At 42.6% G+C, this 17,446-nt stretch overlaps 1 protein-coding gene across 2 annotated transcripts; it reads right to left on the reverse strand.

Annotated features, from left to right (window-relative positions):
* Window positions 1-92: 92 nt before the first annotated feature.
* Window positions 93-10,998, reverse strand: fgf13b (fibroblast growth factor 13b; the record flags this gene model as incomplete). 2 transcript variants are annotated; one of them, XM_079214184.1, is made up of 5 exons in its annotated part: window positions 93-672; window positions 2,860-3,058; window positions 4,357-4,460; window positions 6,641-6,751; window positions 10,968-10,998. In XM_079214184.1, the coding sequence occupies 5 exons, from the start codon at window positions 10,996-10,998 to the stop codon at window positions 533-535; spliced, it is 585 nt and encodes a 194-aa protein (XP_079070310.1). In that variant the 3' UTR covers window positions 93-532. The 2 variants fall into 2 exon arrangements, with proteins under 2 accessions (XP_079070310.1, XP_079070309.1); XM_079214183.1 differs by lacking the exon at window positions 10,968-10,998 and adding an exon at window positions 7,274-7,469.
* Window positions 10,999-17,446: the final 6,448 nt, after the last annotated feature.

Genomic DNA, 17,446 nt, shown 5'->3' on the forward strand with positions numbered 1-17,446 from the left:
ATGTCATTTTAAAAATATGACTTAACCCCATGAGCTCTGTGTAAACATAGCATATGGTAGAATAGATAAAGACTTCCTTCCTTTGTCACTAACTTTCTTGCCACTTTCCTTTTCACTGCAGTAACTTAGTTAACACTTGGACTCTTTGGTTCTCTGTAACAGTCTGTTTGTCTGACTTTGTGACTGACTGACTCTCTCTATCGCTCTAGTCTCCCTCCATCTCTCTCTGATTATAATACAGCAGGAAGAGTAGTCAAGGGCAGAGATTCATGGGTTCTGTCCCTCTGCAGAACAGAGCAGCAGAGCCAGACGGATTGATTGTCCTTGATTTATTTACATCACAGTCAGTCACAGTGGGCTCCGTTAAGTGGAAGAACACATTCCTGTCCTCCGTCATTTAGTCCTCGCCTCCTCCTACCCCTCTCCAGCCGGATGTGTGGGCATGTCGGCCTGAGATCTGTGTTTGTGTGTGTGTGTGTGTGTGTTCTAATCGTGTATGTATGTCTTCTGTGGGTGTGTGTGGGGTAGGGGGCTAGGATAAGTCATTGTTGCTAGGCGACTTCCCTCCTCCGTTAAGTAGGGCCGAAGCGCTGCGACTCTTGGTCGGTGTGCCGCTGCCTGACCGTGAGAGTTCTGTCAGGTCGTGGAGGGAGGGCTCCCTGTACATGGCCACTGCACACGGACACAGAAGACAAGAGGCATTGATTAATGGATAGCTGAGCTGCTGGTCGATCTGAATCACTCATGTTTGGTATGCACGCCTTGTTCAGGCAGTCAGGTACATGTAGATCCCCCGCACAACGGGCACGCAGAAAACATGGAAAGGTTTGCTTTATTGAAAGTCTAATTAACAAGAAGTTCTGACTTAACTGCCAATGATTTCTAGTCTTAAACAATCATAATCAATTATTAGTTTTCCTCTTAAACTGCAGTATTTTTCTCTTTTTTTTGCCCACACGGAGACAATATAAACACACTGTAATGCATTAATGAAATATATATGCAAGCATGTTAAAAAGCAGTTGTCTTTTTACACACCCAGCAGGTACAGAGCAACATGAGCATCATGTGGAGTCGTGTTTGTGTCTAATATTCTCCTTTTAGCTCCGTTTTGCTCTCCACTTATCTCTGAGGAAAACATCTGGCTCTTTAGCTGTTAACAATGGTGCTGCACGAATGAGTTGTAAATAAATCACGGAAATGAGTTTGTGTCTCAAAGTTTATGTTTTTCTGAGTGGGTTTTTGGTTACATGCCTGAGATGAGGAATGTGGTTATCACAAGCTTCAGAAAATTTCATATTTTGTTCCATGACCAAAACATATTTCAGTAAATACCCATCTTGAATTTTTAGGCTTTTACATGTCTTAAAAAAGGCCGTTGCAAAGAAGCGGCTAAATGAGACAACAAAGCGTTATCACATGGAACGCTTGTCCGCCTACAGCTTATATGTAATTATGTAATATGTGTTTTTAGAGCGTGTTCCCTAAAAACAGCTGCTTTTCACAGTAGTGGAAGTCATTGTTACTATAAAACTATTATTACGGCCGATCTATATTTTTCTCTCTCATTCTGTTTCCAAACTTATTTTATACTGTAATATCCACAGTACAGATTGTTATTAGCCTCTCATCTGATTAGTGCATGTGTCACAGATTCCCATGCACCAATCAGAAGAAAGGTAAATGACAATCAGTCAAAGTCTGATGACTGTGGTGGATTGTTTGCTTTTGTCGCTTTAGTCACTCGGCTGGGGCCGGGAGACGACCTGTTTTTTTACGTGCTTCACTTAGTCAGGCGCGGTTAACTGTTGGGTGAGGTTTCCGTTTAATCAATAATTCACTTTACAGCTAAATGACCCATGACCCCTGCATGATGAGACAGTTTGTTGCACCTGTGCTCATTATAGAGTTCACCTGCCACACTAATCTCCAGTACACATGCAAACTATATAATCAACGCTTCGTGCAGTCGCCATGTAGACTCTTATTGAAGCACATTAGCTTTTGAATGTTACATTTCATAAACAATAATTAGGTGTTTTTTTCGCCGCTAACATTGACGTTATTTGTTGCTTATTTAATCTTATTTATAAAAAAATCCCCTCCTGGTCTTTTAAAGGGAAGTTTTCATTTCTCCCATACATAACGGTAAATTAATGGAGGAGAAGTCCATCCTTTTAGTTCGTAAACTTTATTATCCGTCCCATGGAAGATTTTACTTGCTTCACTTTCGCTGTCAAAAGACATCCCGACATCCGGTTGTCAGGTCGGCCGAGTGGTCAGACAAATCAAATGGTAAAGCTAATGTGAGGGATTTTTTACATTTATTTAGTGCTGGAAATCCATTTATCTTTGTTTAGTTTATTCATTGAGCCTTCCTGCTAATTTACTGCAACTCCATCATCATCGTCACCGTTTTGCACATGTTTTTAGATGCAACATGTGATTGTCCCCTAAGGATGTTTTTATTCATCTCTGCTTACTGCTTCTAGAGAAATATTGACTATTTCTACACCAAGTTTTCACATTATTTAAGGCATATACAATTACACTTCTTTAAATAATAATTTGTCTGATCAATAAACCACGATTGGCTTCCACACTAGTTGTGGTGTCGCAAAATCCTTCATGTGTGAGCTGTGATTTATTAAGGTGAGCACAGAGTAACTTTCCCTCATCAGCAGATTCATGTGACAACAGCTTACTGGTGTCAAACTCTCTTTAATGTTTGTTACAGAGACATTCTATCGAAACCAAGTTTTCTGGTGCTTAAAATATAGGAATATGTGTAATGCAGAATAAAAGTCCACTTAACTTAAATTAACTTAAGCCTGTTTGAGAGCAGTTTGCGTCCTTTACCTTTGAGTGGTTTCGGTATGAAATGTGCGGCGGCCTTGTTCTTCTTCACGTGGTTCCCCTTCATGATTCCACCCTCCTTGTTGAGTCCGAGGTACCAGGCCCGACCCGAGGCCTGCTGCCGGTACAGCATGGAGGAGTAGGTGACGTAGTAGTTCTCAAACACCGACTCCTTGAACTTACACTCGGGGGTAAAATGTTCCTGAGGGGAAAGTGGGTCAAATATTAGAACAAATCACAAAAGAAAGAAGACACAACGGTGATGAAATGGATATGAAGAGGTGAGGGCGTTCGCCTCACCGAAGGGAGGAGTTTGTAACGGAAACTCCACTAAAACATGTGAGGTCATTCCACCATATTGCCATCAGTGTATTCGGTTGGCTGTTTGAGTCATTATCTCGGCCGGGCGATAGTCTCCAAAAACAAACTGCACCAACTTAGGACAGCTGACATTTGCATTTCCTTATTCCTGCATTTCCATAGCAGACAGCTACTCCCTTGAATATCAACCAGCCCACTGAGAGAAGGATGGTACCCAGGATGCCGGGGGGAACGGGAGGATACAGGAAGAAAGGATGCTCTTTCTCTCTGCCAACCATTAATTAATTTTAATCAAGCTGTGTGTGTGTGTGTGTGTGTGTGTGTGTGTGTGTGTGTGTGTGTGTGTGTGTGTGTGTGAGATATTGTGAAATAGATTCATTACAACTAGATGGACACATGTGCTTTGTGTGTCTGCATGCACACGCAGTTTGCATGCAGGTGAGAAGATGAAGGGATATGATATGATATATTATGGCCGACGTAAAGCCTCCAGGACTGGACACAATGGGCCAGATATTGAGGTGGTGTACATGCCTGCACAGGCGTAGCAGCATGACTGTTACTTTGAGGTGTGTGTGTGCCTTTTTTAATTTTCTACTTTGTTAGTTTTCATCTTTTAGGCTCGCAGGCTTGTTTAGATTGCTGAAAATGCGTGTTATTGTTGTTGATTTTTTGTTTTGTTATTGCATCTACACCGCCCACCATCACCGCTCAAGAGCTTAAAGCGAGGCACTTAGTGCACCAACACCGCCTTCTGACCGGTCTGAGAAAAGATATGCACAGTGGGGATGTTTGTGTAAATCTCAGAGGGAAAAGCATGAAAACAAATCTAGGATCTGTTTGTAAATGGACAAAAAGTAATCTCCCTTTCAAAGAATGGCCACAGGGAGATAAACAAAAGGAGGCTAGATGATGATCTGAAAATCAATCCTGTGAAGCCACAATATCAGTAGATGGATAGAGGAGTTTCACACACTGAATAATAACAGCCGTTGAGTCACAAGGCAAAACTGTAGTTAAAGCATTGATGTGGTGATGGGATGATGATGAGACTGGCCACACTAAGGGCTGCTGCTTCATTACTCAACCTGACCCAAAGAAGAGATTTCAGTCCCCCACAGTCTGTAATGATGATGATAATGGTGGTGATGTGTGTCTGTGAGAGTGCGGTAAACCTACAGAGGTGTAGAGAAAGCCTTCGTTGTTCATCGCCAGATAGAGTTTGGTCTGGACGCCCTGGATGGCCACCACACGAAGTCCCACTGGGATCAGGTTGAACACAGCTATGAATGCAAACAATAATCCACACACACACACACACACACACACACACACACACACACACACACACACACACACAAAACAAACGAGCAGTCACAGAGTGAACACAGGGGGAAACGGAGAGAAGAATCCTCATCAATAAGGAAGCATCTGGTCTGACGGCACCTCCATTTTGCCACAGAGAAGCTATCTAACAAGGTCAGTGAGGCGTGAAGGCCACGGAATTACACTAACGATTTAGCGGCCGGCATTGAGACGTGGGAAAGGCTTAGAATTGCCGAAAAGGCACATTGCAAAGCAGGGTTTAGAAAACATTTAGTAGGGCAATGACCAGTTTAAGTTTACAGCTATTTCTACTCTTATACATTACAATATTCCTACTGGAGCTACAACTAAGTATTATTTCCACTAGCAGCTCTTTTTATATCAATGGACTCATCATTTAGCCAATGAAATTTCAGAAGTTAGTGAGAAGATTACCCAAAAGTGACACCTTCCTTGTTTTGTTTGAGCAACAGTCAACGTTGTTTTAATTTACAATTATATAAATCATTTCATAGCAAGCAATATTCAAAACTGTCGTTGAATAATGTTCTTTCAATCATTTAATCAACTATCAATTATATAATCTTCTCAGGACTAATTCCTACTTTTGATCATGTAGAGTAAATATAATTTCATGGAATGTTTTTTTGATGCAGATATCATTGCCAAAATATAAGCCCTATGTGTTAACACAACCAAAGTAATATAATAACATTTCAAAAGCCCCAAATGTCCCTTGCGAGGCACAAGGGTTACACAGTGTGATGCTGATGTTCCTCACCCTTAATGCATGCTAAAGCACAGACAGTCTGATTTAAATGTATTCCAGCAATGTCAGATGAACAGATAGAGTCTACATTGGTCACAAAATAAGTATGCATATAACAATCATATTACACATTTTGGGGCGCATCGATAAATGACATCACAACACTGATTTTTTTGTTTCATATTATTTGTGGTTGTTGTTCTTGTTTTCACCATTTGTGTGCAGTCAGGCACAAGCAAAGCATAATTAATGTTTTTTCCAGTAAAATCTCTGTAGCAGGGACATAATTATCCCTGGAAGTTTGATGAGCCAGGCCCTCGTATAATTACACACATTTAGCCAACCATGTTTTTCATAATGACTGCGGTTTTATGGAGAACTGGATTACATGGATTACCCATTGAAACCCGGTCACGGGCGGCTCATTTCACGCATTTACATGATATATACACCTTGAAATCATCCAATTAAAGAACACGTCGCCTTTGTCGCCATGTCTTTCTCTTTCTTGTCCACACAACAGTTGGTGGCCCGGGAAGTAGCCGAGATTAATGCGCGACGCTGGCAACACCGACTGTGCACGAGGAGGAGAGTGATTACCGCCTGAACCACAATAGCAGAATGAAATTATCTGTATCAATCACACATTGTAGCCGTGTGTGTGTGTGTGTGTGTGTGTGTGTGTGTGTGTGTGTGTGTGTGTGTGTGTGTGTGTGTGTGTGAGAGAGAGAGAGAGATAAAGGGTGTTCTCTGGATCACTTCAAGTATCTTTTGCAACGTACATCCTGTGGATAGTTAATCAATTTCTTTAACCAGTTAACGTTTAACATCTGATACCATCTGACAGTTGGAAGAAAAGCAGCCACCAGTTTCCCAATTAAATGAACACCTGACATGTTGCTGTGTGACTTCCACAGAATGAAGTTTATCATTAGATTGGATTTAGCCACCAAAGTCGGGATTTGGGAATTGAACTGAAACAGACCTTGATTGATATGAAACCTTCGATATGTTACATTTATCTATTGTATTTTAAAGTAGTGGTTTCAGTTTCTACTGTATATTATTATATCATTGTATCTTCCTTTACTTTATAAGTAGAGCAAATGGAAGTTTTAAGACTATATTTGTGTCAGCCTTCAGTTATTTCTCTACACAAGCATAGCAAAGCAGTTGATGTGCATTTATATGATCAGCGTTGGAGTAACACATGCACATTTGTCTTTCCAGAAAGTTATCAGCTGATTAATCCTCAAGGAAAAGAACGGTTCGTTGCAGCCCAAGTTGGTTGTTGAAATACAAAGCAAATTAAGAACCATTTAAAATGTGGATGTCTACTCTATTCTGCAAGTCCAAAGGTGGACTTACCGTAAGTGCTATCTTCATCCTTGGTCCCATCAATGGTGCCATCAGGCTGCATCTGCAGCTGGAAGCCCTGGCTACTGGACAGCCTGGTCACAATGCCCTTTAACTGGGGCTCTGAGAGGAGCACAGGAGAGGACACACATTAACTGCATTCACTGTCATTTCATCAAATGTACAAAATCCAGCAATCACAAAGAAGCCGGAAGTATCAGGAGGAGAAGCAGATTAGTTTTCCAATCACTGGGCCTTAAGGGCCCGATGACGGTCTCTGACCCCTGTGCAAAGTGGCGCACACACAAATCCCCCCCCAAAAAATGGACAGATCCAACATGATAACAGGAGTATAGCTCCAGCTCTGCTTAAATGGGGACCCTGTTTAAACGAGCTCTCCATCAGCTATCAAAGACACACGCTGCTACAACACTTTGCTGCGGGACAACACAAAGTTGTTCACATGTGATGTTTGTGGTGTCACGCAACAGGATTAACTCCTGAACCACTGAGATGACTGGGGTGAGGGATGAAGGACCAGCCTCAGTGATGAGAGAAAATGGTGTTTGTTGGTGGTGGACGGTGATGATGATGATGATGATGCTGGTGATGGTTCCCCACTTTTTTTCTCCCCCACTCTCAGACCTGGTGGTCGTTTTCTCTTCCGTTTCTTCCTCGATCCAAACAGTTTGACACGCGAGAACACGTTCAGCTTGCTGGGCTTCTCGCTCGTGCCCTTGCTGTTGCTCGGGCTGCTGCTGCCGCGGCAGGCATTCGCCTTCTCCCGCGCCTGTCGCTTCTGGCGGATCAGGGAGCTCGCGATAGCCGCTGCCCGGGACATGTTCCCCCGATGGAGTGGAACAAGGCTGCGCGTCCCGGTTGGGGAGGGATGGCGTGGAGGTGGGTGGTGTTCGCGGATGAGGCGGTGGGGGTGTGTAGATTGCGGGGGGGTTTGTCTCTACACCACCCACGGCTCAGTTCGCATCACGAACCGGCCGCTGCAGTCTCGTGATTTTAAGAAGCGTCCAGAATCCTCCATCGGTGCGTCCGGGCGCTTCATGGTAGTCGTTAAACAATCCCAATAATGTGCCAGTGAGTGAGCGGTGATGACGCCGCCTCACGTCCCGCAGCGGGTCCAAAAGGGGCAAAGGCGGTCTGATCCCCCCCTCAGGTGATCCTCCTGGCTGTCCCGAGAGAGCGTGGAGGAGGAAGAGGGAACCCAGTCCTGGGTACAAGTGGCGAATCAACAGCTTATAAACTGGTGCGAACAACACCGGGGTGGTTGGTAATGATCACTGCAGCTGCGGCTTCTTCCTCCTCTGCTGCTGCTGCTGCGGCTCTGCATCGCTCCTCTTCGACGCTGTCCGTGACCGAAATGCAGCAACCGGAATGTTTGTCAATGAAACGGCTCCGAGGGAAAGGAGATCATGATGCATGCAGCCGTGCCGTGCCGTTCATAAAACTGCTGCAGCCCTGCCCGCCGTGAGGAAGAAGGACGAGGAGGGGGGGGGGGGGGGGGGGGGGGCATGTGTACGTGTTGTGTGTGTGTGCGTGTATGTGGAAGGGGTCGGAGAGGTGTGATGAGGGGCGTTTGGGCAGCTCCTCCTCAGTCACAGGGCACCTGTAGCCGTCAACCCCACGTGGCATGATATTTACATGTTATCCTGCATGTGTGATAGGCAGGGAGGTGGAGAGGTGGAGAGGGAACGGAGTGGAGGGTGTAATAAAGGAGGAGGAGTGAGAAAAAGGAGTGAAATGAAAGAGAGAGAGAGAGCAGACGGGCAGGTGAATTAATGGGAGGAGGACTAATGGGAAGAGGGGGGGATATTGAGTTTGGTGAGAGAGGGAGAAGCTTGTACACAACCTACAAATTAATTGGGAAAAGAGAATGATGAATGAAAGAGAGGAGGACAAAGGAGAAGAGGCAAAGGACGTGAGAGAGATGTACAATATTGAGTGTGTGAGAGGCTGAAGGAAGAAGAAAGGAGTTATATAGGCGACACGAGGAGGCATGATATGAGGAGGAAAGACAGATACATGCCAGTGAAGGGACAATAATGGAAGGTTGAGAGAGACCTAGGAGTGTGTGTGAGAGAGACAAAGTGGGAGAAGGAGGGGCTCTCATCTTATTTTGGTGCAGAGGTTCACCACTGCTGAGAGGCTGCAGCGTGCAAGAAGGAGGTGAGTAACGAAGACAGCACTTCAGTCCAGATGAGCCAAGTCTTTCTCTAGAGGTCTTGTTTGCATTCGCACCAGAGGCGATGCACACACACGTACAGCAGCAAACAGACAATTCATGCATGTCGACTGGCCGCAGGCAAGCCTCCACAAGAAAGCAGATGCACAGCTGTCAGCGGCAGATACACTTGCAATGGCGCATGGCAACTGCAACTCCCAGCTGGTCTTGAGGGAGACAAGGTTGCGGACAAAGAGCCGAGCAACTGACAGTGGAGGTCGACCTGTGGCACCTGGCGCCGAGCAGCAGGCAGAGCCAATGCATGCTGTTCACCAGAGGAAAATCGATGGCTGGAAAGCAAGAGGATGTCATGAGCAGTAAATTGCATGACTGGAGTGGACATCTCAGTAGTCCACTGTGAGAATAAGCCCGTGTCTGGAGGAGAAAGTGATGGACTGTGGACAGAAACTTGGGTCAGGACCATGGTCAGTGAAGCGGAGCCTCTGTCCTGTGCTTGACTGAAGGAGTTCAACTAACACCAATTGTCTTCTGGTTAGGTAAGACCATTGCAAATGTACAGGTGTATATATAGTTTAGGTGTTATCGTACAGCTCAACCCACTCCCTGCAGACGGCACTTCAGCCATGAAAGATTTCATAAGCAATCTGTGATGTCATCTAAAGCATCAAAATATGAAAGCAAACGTGTACAACCACTGTAATGAAGGGACTGAAAGCTAAGCCTTCATCTCTCATTTATGAGCTCCATGCTTTTAAAACCACCACGTGTCCCTAAAAGCAAAGGCAGCAAAGACCAGAGGTAACACAATGTAACAATAAGCTGCAGGACAAACAAACCAGATACCTCTGAAGAACATAATCACCACAGTTTATCACGCTTTAGCTTTAATTAAATCAGCACAATAACACATTGTAATGTTATAAAAGAGTATGTGAATCAAGAATCAAATTAAGTGAAATTAGAAAGATACATTTGAGCTGATATAATCTTTTATATGATTTAAAAGTGTCAACTTATATATGGTTTGGTTGGAGCTCTGTAGCTACAGCAGAACTCAAATAGGTTGGAGAAGAGGGAGTTAATCCTGACAGAAAAAAACTATACAGTAAATATCCAGAAAGAGCCTTTTTCTGTGTGATTCTATCTCTAACTATGAATTCCAGTTATGATCAGAAATCCAGCAGCATGTGGCAGTATTAATAATCAAGATAAACACATTGGAACAAACCGCTGAGGCCTTTCGAAGATCGGCCATCAAAGACAGCAGTGAACAGTGATGTCTACATCAGACTCGTTGAAGAGCTGTGAAATTGACGTGCTTTCCTTTTACCTGAATCCGTTTTGGGAAATTCTGAGTTAAAAAGCTGTTTTGCATGATCATATTTTGGTAGAGTAGACGATGTTAGAAACCGCCCTGCAGGCTGACATGGATTTTGACAGTAACAGGAATTGTGCTAAGAGCCGAGACTTTTGACTTAAAGTCTCTGATTTATTTAGCATTCCCCAACTGACACTTCTGTCAAGTTTTATGATAATTTAAAAAGTTGGAGTTGTGAAATCCGCCCTGTGAGCTTGGAGGACACCGACGGGACAAGTGCAGATCTCAATTCCTGAAATGCTTTGATATCGTCCCCAAGGATGCAAAGGATACATCAGAATAATACTAAGAGCATAAATTACAAGGCCATACATTATGAATGGATGGAATTGAGGGCATACGTCCAAACAAACGGTTTTCTCCAGAGTCCAGCAGTCTCTGAATAGAAGGGCGCGTCCGGCGCTGCTTTCAGCACCATGGACAGCGCTTCAAGTTTTAACTCAGTTAACAACACGTCTGACTTAGTTTCTACCAAAATGATCGACTTATTTCAAACACCACCATATAAAACCGAACATTTAGTATTTTGAGAACAAGTTAATGCCGAAAACAATCTGTATAAGTAGCATCAACAAAAGCACCGATGCAGCGTTTTAGAAAAGTCCCTTCAGAGACTTCCGTTGACCTCAACTCAACCATGTGTTTATCCATTTCCCCCTGTAATAGTATATTCCCGCAGCAACAGCAGCCGAGTTACGCTCGTACTTTTGGATTGCTAGGCCGGGTCAAATCTCTTTATTCCACATCGTTCCCCCCGGTCCTACCTGAGGCCGATCGGCGGAGAGGGAAACTCATGCTGCGCCCGTGGAGCTCCAGAGCCTTGTGCTCATGGCTTCTCGCACTTTCTGGTGTGCGCTGCGCTGCGCTACGAAAAGAGGAGGAATTACCGAAGTTCTAGCCGGAGAATTCTCCACGGGATTGGATCCATTAAGGCCGCGCGCACGGCGTTGACGGGAGATCATTACAGAACATTAGAGGCCATTAAGCCGTTGGAACCGGTCATTAAAGATTCATCTCAAGGCCCCGCTGATCTGGCACAATAAGAGGGAGAGGCAGCCAGGAGGCCGTTCCCAAATCCAAGGATCTATCGAGGAAGTGTGTGTGTGTGTGCGTGTGTGTGTGTGTGTGTGTGTGTGTGTGTGTGTGTGTGTGTGTGTGTGTGTGAGAGAGAGAGAGAGAGAGAGAAAAAGAGAGAGAGAGAGAGAAAATACTGTACAAGGAGGTGCTCTGTAGCCTCTACTTTAACCAGGTGGCCTACACTCCCAGAGGCCAATGCTATTTCTCCAAAAACCTAATCATAACAGCCAAGCAACTAAAGATTAGTTGTAATGAAGTGCTTGATAAGATGGTGTAGAACAGTGATTTTCAACGCTGTGTCACGGCACACCAGTGTGCTGTGAGAGATAGTCAGGTGTGCTGTGGTAAAATGTCTAATTTCACTTAATCGGTCAACAAAATATTATTATGCCGCAAATATTTTTCCATTGTTGAGTGTCTGAGCCTGCAATATAGTGGCTGGACTAGTAATTAAATACTCTTCCATGCCAGTAGGTAGTGCAATAATGACCTATACCATATATTATGCTACAATGTGACATTTTGTAACTTTTTGGGTTGTTGGTGTTTTTTTATGTAGAAAATGTGCCGCGGCTCAAAAAAGGTTGAAAAACACTGGTGTCGAAGATCATATACAATGCTTTCATGTTGAAATAAGATGATTTAAACTATCATAAGGGGACACAAAGGGGGTGAACTGTATGTTAAGGCTCTAATCGCAAACAAAAGTTTAAATCCAAGGATTTTGTAGAGCTTTGTACTACATCAGTGGGTCTGTGGGCTACACCTCAATGAATGCACACCAGCACAGCACATTACTGTATATAGTAACAACACTCCAGTCCAGAATTACACACAGCGTCTACACGGCCACCTATAACTCTACATTATCAGCCCATTACATTGTTGTGCTGTTACAGTGCTTCCTGTGAAGCAGCCTGTTAAAACACAACAGCATCCACATTACTGAGATGATATAAGTATCACAGAGTGTCTGCTGCTGCATATGCTCCAGGAGCCTATAAAAGCCATTGAAGGCAGCAGGATGTTGATGAGGAATATGCACACTCAGCATCTTGAAATGTCAAACTACTTGAAAAAGAAACATCAGGTATCTAAATCTCAGTTTTTTGGGGGGAGCAGTTGTGTTGTGTCTGCCCACATCATTGTATAATTATGCTGTGGCCTCCTGTTATGAAATAACTGTTGGATCAAGCAGATGGATTTGCTAGGTCACTGCGTGCCTGTGGTCAGATTTAGTTTCTTGAGTTGTCTCAACTGAACAGAAATACCGTTCTAGCTTTGAACAAACACACCACGTCTCCCAAAATAGCTTTGTAGCCTTGGCCTGAAATACAAAACCACAAAGATGCCAGCAGGAACATTTAGGCAAAGGTTCCTAAGCCAACAGCCTGGGCAGGAAGCCAGTATCCAATCACTGCAGTCTATTCACTAAAACCTCTATGAGGTTTCCCTTAAGGTTTGGAGAGCATCAGCTTTCAGTGATTCACATTATCAGCCACTAGATGGCGCCATATGATCAGAAAACAGAAAAAGGGAGGTCGTGGAATTGGCGATTCTGTATGTGCGCAAAGGGGAACCCCATAATAATGTCTGTCTTCCTTACTCTCATGTGCACCACAGAGTCTGCAACCCTTGATATCTGAATTCACTGGTAGTATCGTCTTAAAGGGCCTGATGGCTGCTACACTACTGGCACAACTATCTCTTCTTTTAATAATAATAACACACTTTTACGTTTTACTGCCACACATATATTTGATATTGTATAAACAGTCATAGTAATGGCAAGAATAGAAAGTAAGGATGGACATTTAGAAAAAGTTTATCAGGCTGACAACTGGCCGACTACAAAGAACACATTAGGTTGCATGGAGAACTCCATCACATCTCTGTCACATTTCTTTTTTAATAGAACATGGACAGCCCCTCATCCACTAGCATATGGCAGCACAAAGGGTGGAGCCAAAAGGTACACAGATTATACAATAAATAAATCACACATTGTGCTCCCAAATTATATCACCGTCACCACATCTCTCCTCGTGATTAAGAAATCAACTAATGAAACTACTTTTGAGGTGATAAAGCTAATTGTGTGCAGGCGGTGATCTTAATGTGTGTGTGCATATATTCCAGAAAGTTGTCTCGGCTATAATGATATAATGGAAAACTTAATCTTTTCAGGATCTAAATAGAATTTTAAAACAAAACTAAGTAATGATTGTGAGATAATTAGTCATTAAATAATTAATAACAAACCTAAGATGATACAGCCTCATTAGTGGCTCTTTGAGGCATGTGTACACAGGACAAACAGGGGAGTCCTTTTTCCGGAGTTACTATTATTTCTCTCTAAAGTAGTAACATTTCCAATCTATAAATGATTCTATTTAGAGTCAAATCCAATGATATAGACAATGTATACTAGAGTAGGCACATGTAGTTTTAATCCACATTTATAAGCCTAATCTTTTTAAGAACAAGATGTTAATGAGTTCTTGTTCTTCCCAAACTTAATCCTTAATTAACGCCACTATTATTATATAAAGAACAGTACAAGGTGACATATAATGCTGCATATAAGTCCACCTGAGGTGGACTGGGTGAAGATATTTTAGGGGAAAAGTACATCAGGCGTGACGTATTTCTGTGATTGTAAGAGTGAACATTGCTGCTGTCTTTTGACTCTGTTACGTTGTGCTGCTTGAAACTATTCACTGTAACAAATGTGGCCTCAGTAATTGCAACAATTAATACTCCATTTTTCTTCCATTAAACACTTGAAGTATCTTAAGTGCTTTTTTCCTGTTGTTGTTACTTTCATTGTTAAAAACTATATACACATTAATTATCTTTTCCAGCCCTTTGGGGGTGATGCATTAAATGAACAATCAGCAAACACTGCTTTACTTAAGAGGTTCAGTTTCTTTGAGACTGCTATGGTATGTGGTGAAGTTGTACTGGGTAGCATTATACTGGAAGGTCTAATATTTGGGTCCACAGCGTTTAGTGTGACAAAGGCAGAATTTGTAATAGGACTGTTGTATTGGAATCCCTTCCAGTGTACGGGGGTTATTATGGCTCTGGTCTCAGTGGATTTATCATCTTTTAAAGCACCCTTCATACTCATTGGCTTGCTTTTATTGCGTTTGCTTTGTATCCTTCGAAGATGCTTTATGAGTAAGGGCTACAATAAATAAGGTGTATTACTATTCTGTCAGCAGTCTCTCGTTTCAGTTGAACACTTTGTTGCTATAGCAACCCCTAATGGTACAGTTCCATAGCAGCTGGAGTTGAACTGAAATTGTTACATCGCGCCTTTCCTCAGGTCTGCGACCAAGAAAATGTTTGTGTACATTCGTAATCTGTTCATTTAGTTTTTATGGGATAAGTATAGTGACAAGCTCACTATCTCTGAAGATCCAAGTAGCTGTGAGATGCTCATTTGTTCTGGGCGGGCGTTGGATGGGTCCAATTGTCAAGAGGCTACAGTTCGTTCCCCGTGTGAAACGAGAAGTCAACGTTGATTTATAAGTTACATAACTTGCGCACTCCAATAATGGCACTCTCGTGGTTATTTGAACCCAACAACGATCTTTTCCTCAACCTAACTAATTAGTTGTGTTGCCTAAACCTTATAACGTATTGCACAATCTTTTCCTCAACTTAACCAAATAGCTTTTCTGTGAAAATGGAAGTTCCCAAAAAATAACCCATTTAACGAACGGTAACTGACACTGCTGGCTTTTGTAGGAAAACGCATGAAAGATGAGGCCTAAAATACGACCTGTCGTATGAGGATACGTTGTTTCAAGTGCGGAATGGGCTCATTGTTGCCCCTTGAGGCTGTTAGGGGGAAAGCATCAGCTCTCCCCAAGATCAAGCACCAGTGGGGTTTCCTCCATCCTTGCATATCAATTACAAATTTGAACCCATCAGTCTCTATGAAGCTATCCAAATCGAAAAGGTTCTTATATCTCAGTGCAGACTTTACCCTCAGCTGTTTGGATTTCTACCAAATTCAGATGCCGATAAAAACAAGCTAACCAATACAAATAATTACCTTTACTCATGTGATCAATAGATTTCCTCGGACAAATGTCCCACTTCTATTCATGCGTCACACAACAATATGGATGTCGATTGACTGATACATTTGGTCTCACAAAATAGTCATTTCATTTTCTGCTGACTTCGAACTTTATGATCAGAGTGTTTAGCACATTGCACCTGAGTGAGGGAGATTTGAATGAAACTCCTCCTAGACATATGGTGTATTGAACAAACTAACCTCCACTTGAGATTATTGGAAAGACAGAACAAATCAATTACAATTTTTGGCAAAAACACAAATATTGTTTATAGAAAAATAAATCAAATTCTTAATAGCCAAATTGATTCATTCGGCTTCTATTGTGGTGAATTATACAATATGACAAGAATCGCTTCACGCTCCATCTCCCTGCTTTCTCTTTTGTGAATGAGTGGGTCTCGTGCATCGGTTTCACGGACAACTCCCTTTTATGTCTCCATGGCAATGAACCGCGCGTGTATTGTATATTGCTGCCCAGAGGGGAGGAGATTAATCTGTGTGCGCGTGCCGCTGAGATTACATCCGAGACGCAGGAACCCTTCAGAGTGGAATAGCCTATCTCAGCGATTTTTTTATGTATACATGCATGCTGTATATCGGATATTTCATTGAGCTATAAACACCATATGGTTTATTGTCTATAATGTGTTTGACAGCGGTAAGAAGCTAGATATGTAGAGAAACCATGCTTTCAATCAACATAATTTAAAACACAATTACATTTTGTGGAGGTTTTGTTTAGCCGACGATGCTTTTAGTCCATTGTATGTGTTCTGTTTTGTGTGGACAGTGGGAATAAGTATAGCCAGTTTGCAGATCTCAGCAACACCACAAAACCATATACTCCCTCTTTTGCCTCACAATAAATACAGAAAAAAACGCCTCGGATCTCCTACCTGATCCTGACTTTCTGATTTTGGTTCATTATCACTCACCTTTGGCGGCATTATCCTCTTTGTTTTTCGTTTTTCCACTCATGGAGCACTGCCGCTGCTGCTGGTTGTTGAATCAAACTTCGGGTGAGAGATGCAAGGTTGCGGTTTTACTTTTTCATCCTCGTCAGATTTCTTTCCACACACACACACCCACACAGACACACACACGTCCAGCTCTCACCGCCCCTCTCTGCCTCTCTCTCGAAAGCCCGACTCTGCTTGAGGACCCGCCGTGTCTTTATAAGACACCAGCAGGAGCGCTACCAAACGTGCGCGCGCAAAAACTGCACTTGCACGCGCACATTGAGAGACAAAGAAATATTTCACCCATATGCAAACAATCTGATATCCTTTGGAACTATTTAATCAAGTGCAGGTGCTAAAAGGCACCCTTTAATGGTTTTAAGCTTGAACTAATGGCTTTTTAATGGTTGATAGTTATGTATAGCGTATAATGCCTCCAGGTTACGGAAAAAACAACAGGAATACATAAAAACAACAATGATTATAATGAACTCATACTATTACAGACACTATGTAAGTCCTTATCGGAATACTGAGGTAGAATCAAACAGATTTTCCTGGGGGATACTTTAGTAGGATGGGCATCTTAAAGAAGGTCACCATATTCACGAATTTGTCTTCCAACCGATTAAAGCAGAGCGACCTGCAAACTCAGCAGTAACAATATGCAAATGAGTCATGTCATTGATCATTTAATCAATTTGTGTTAGAAAATGTCTTTTTTACTGAGGTTGAAGTGGGATATACTTATCCTACCTGAAACATGCTGCCTCCATAGTGTGTCGGTGTGTCTATTTATCTAAAGTCCCTTTCAACATTTATTGAATGTATAAGACAGCCTTATGTTTATTATTGGAAACTGTGTTTTTTTAAGTTAAAATTGCGTTACATTCAGTCACAGTACAAAATACTATTTATTTACTCAGTCACATGTTATTCACTACTGAAACAGTGACAATGTCTATGATATTGATAGTTATACAACTTGCAGTATCCCACCAGAACAATCACTTCATGCAACTCTATTTTTCTCTATCCCCCCTCTCCTCTTCTGACTCACAGTATACATTGTCTCATATGACAAGTCATTGTCTCATCCATCCATCGCTTA

The sequence above is a fragment of the Taurulus bubalis genome (genome assembly GCF_910589615.1).
Source record: "Taurulus bubalis genome assembly, chromosome: 2".
Classification (NCBI taxonomy): domain Eukaryota; kingdom Metazoa; phylum Chordata; class Actinopteri; order Perciformes; family Cottidae; genus Taurulus; species Taurulus bubalis.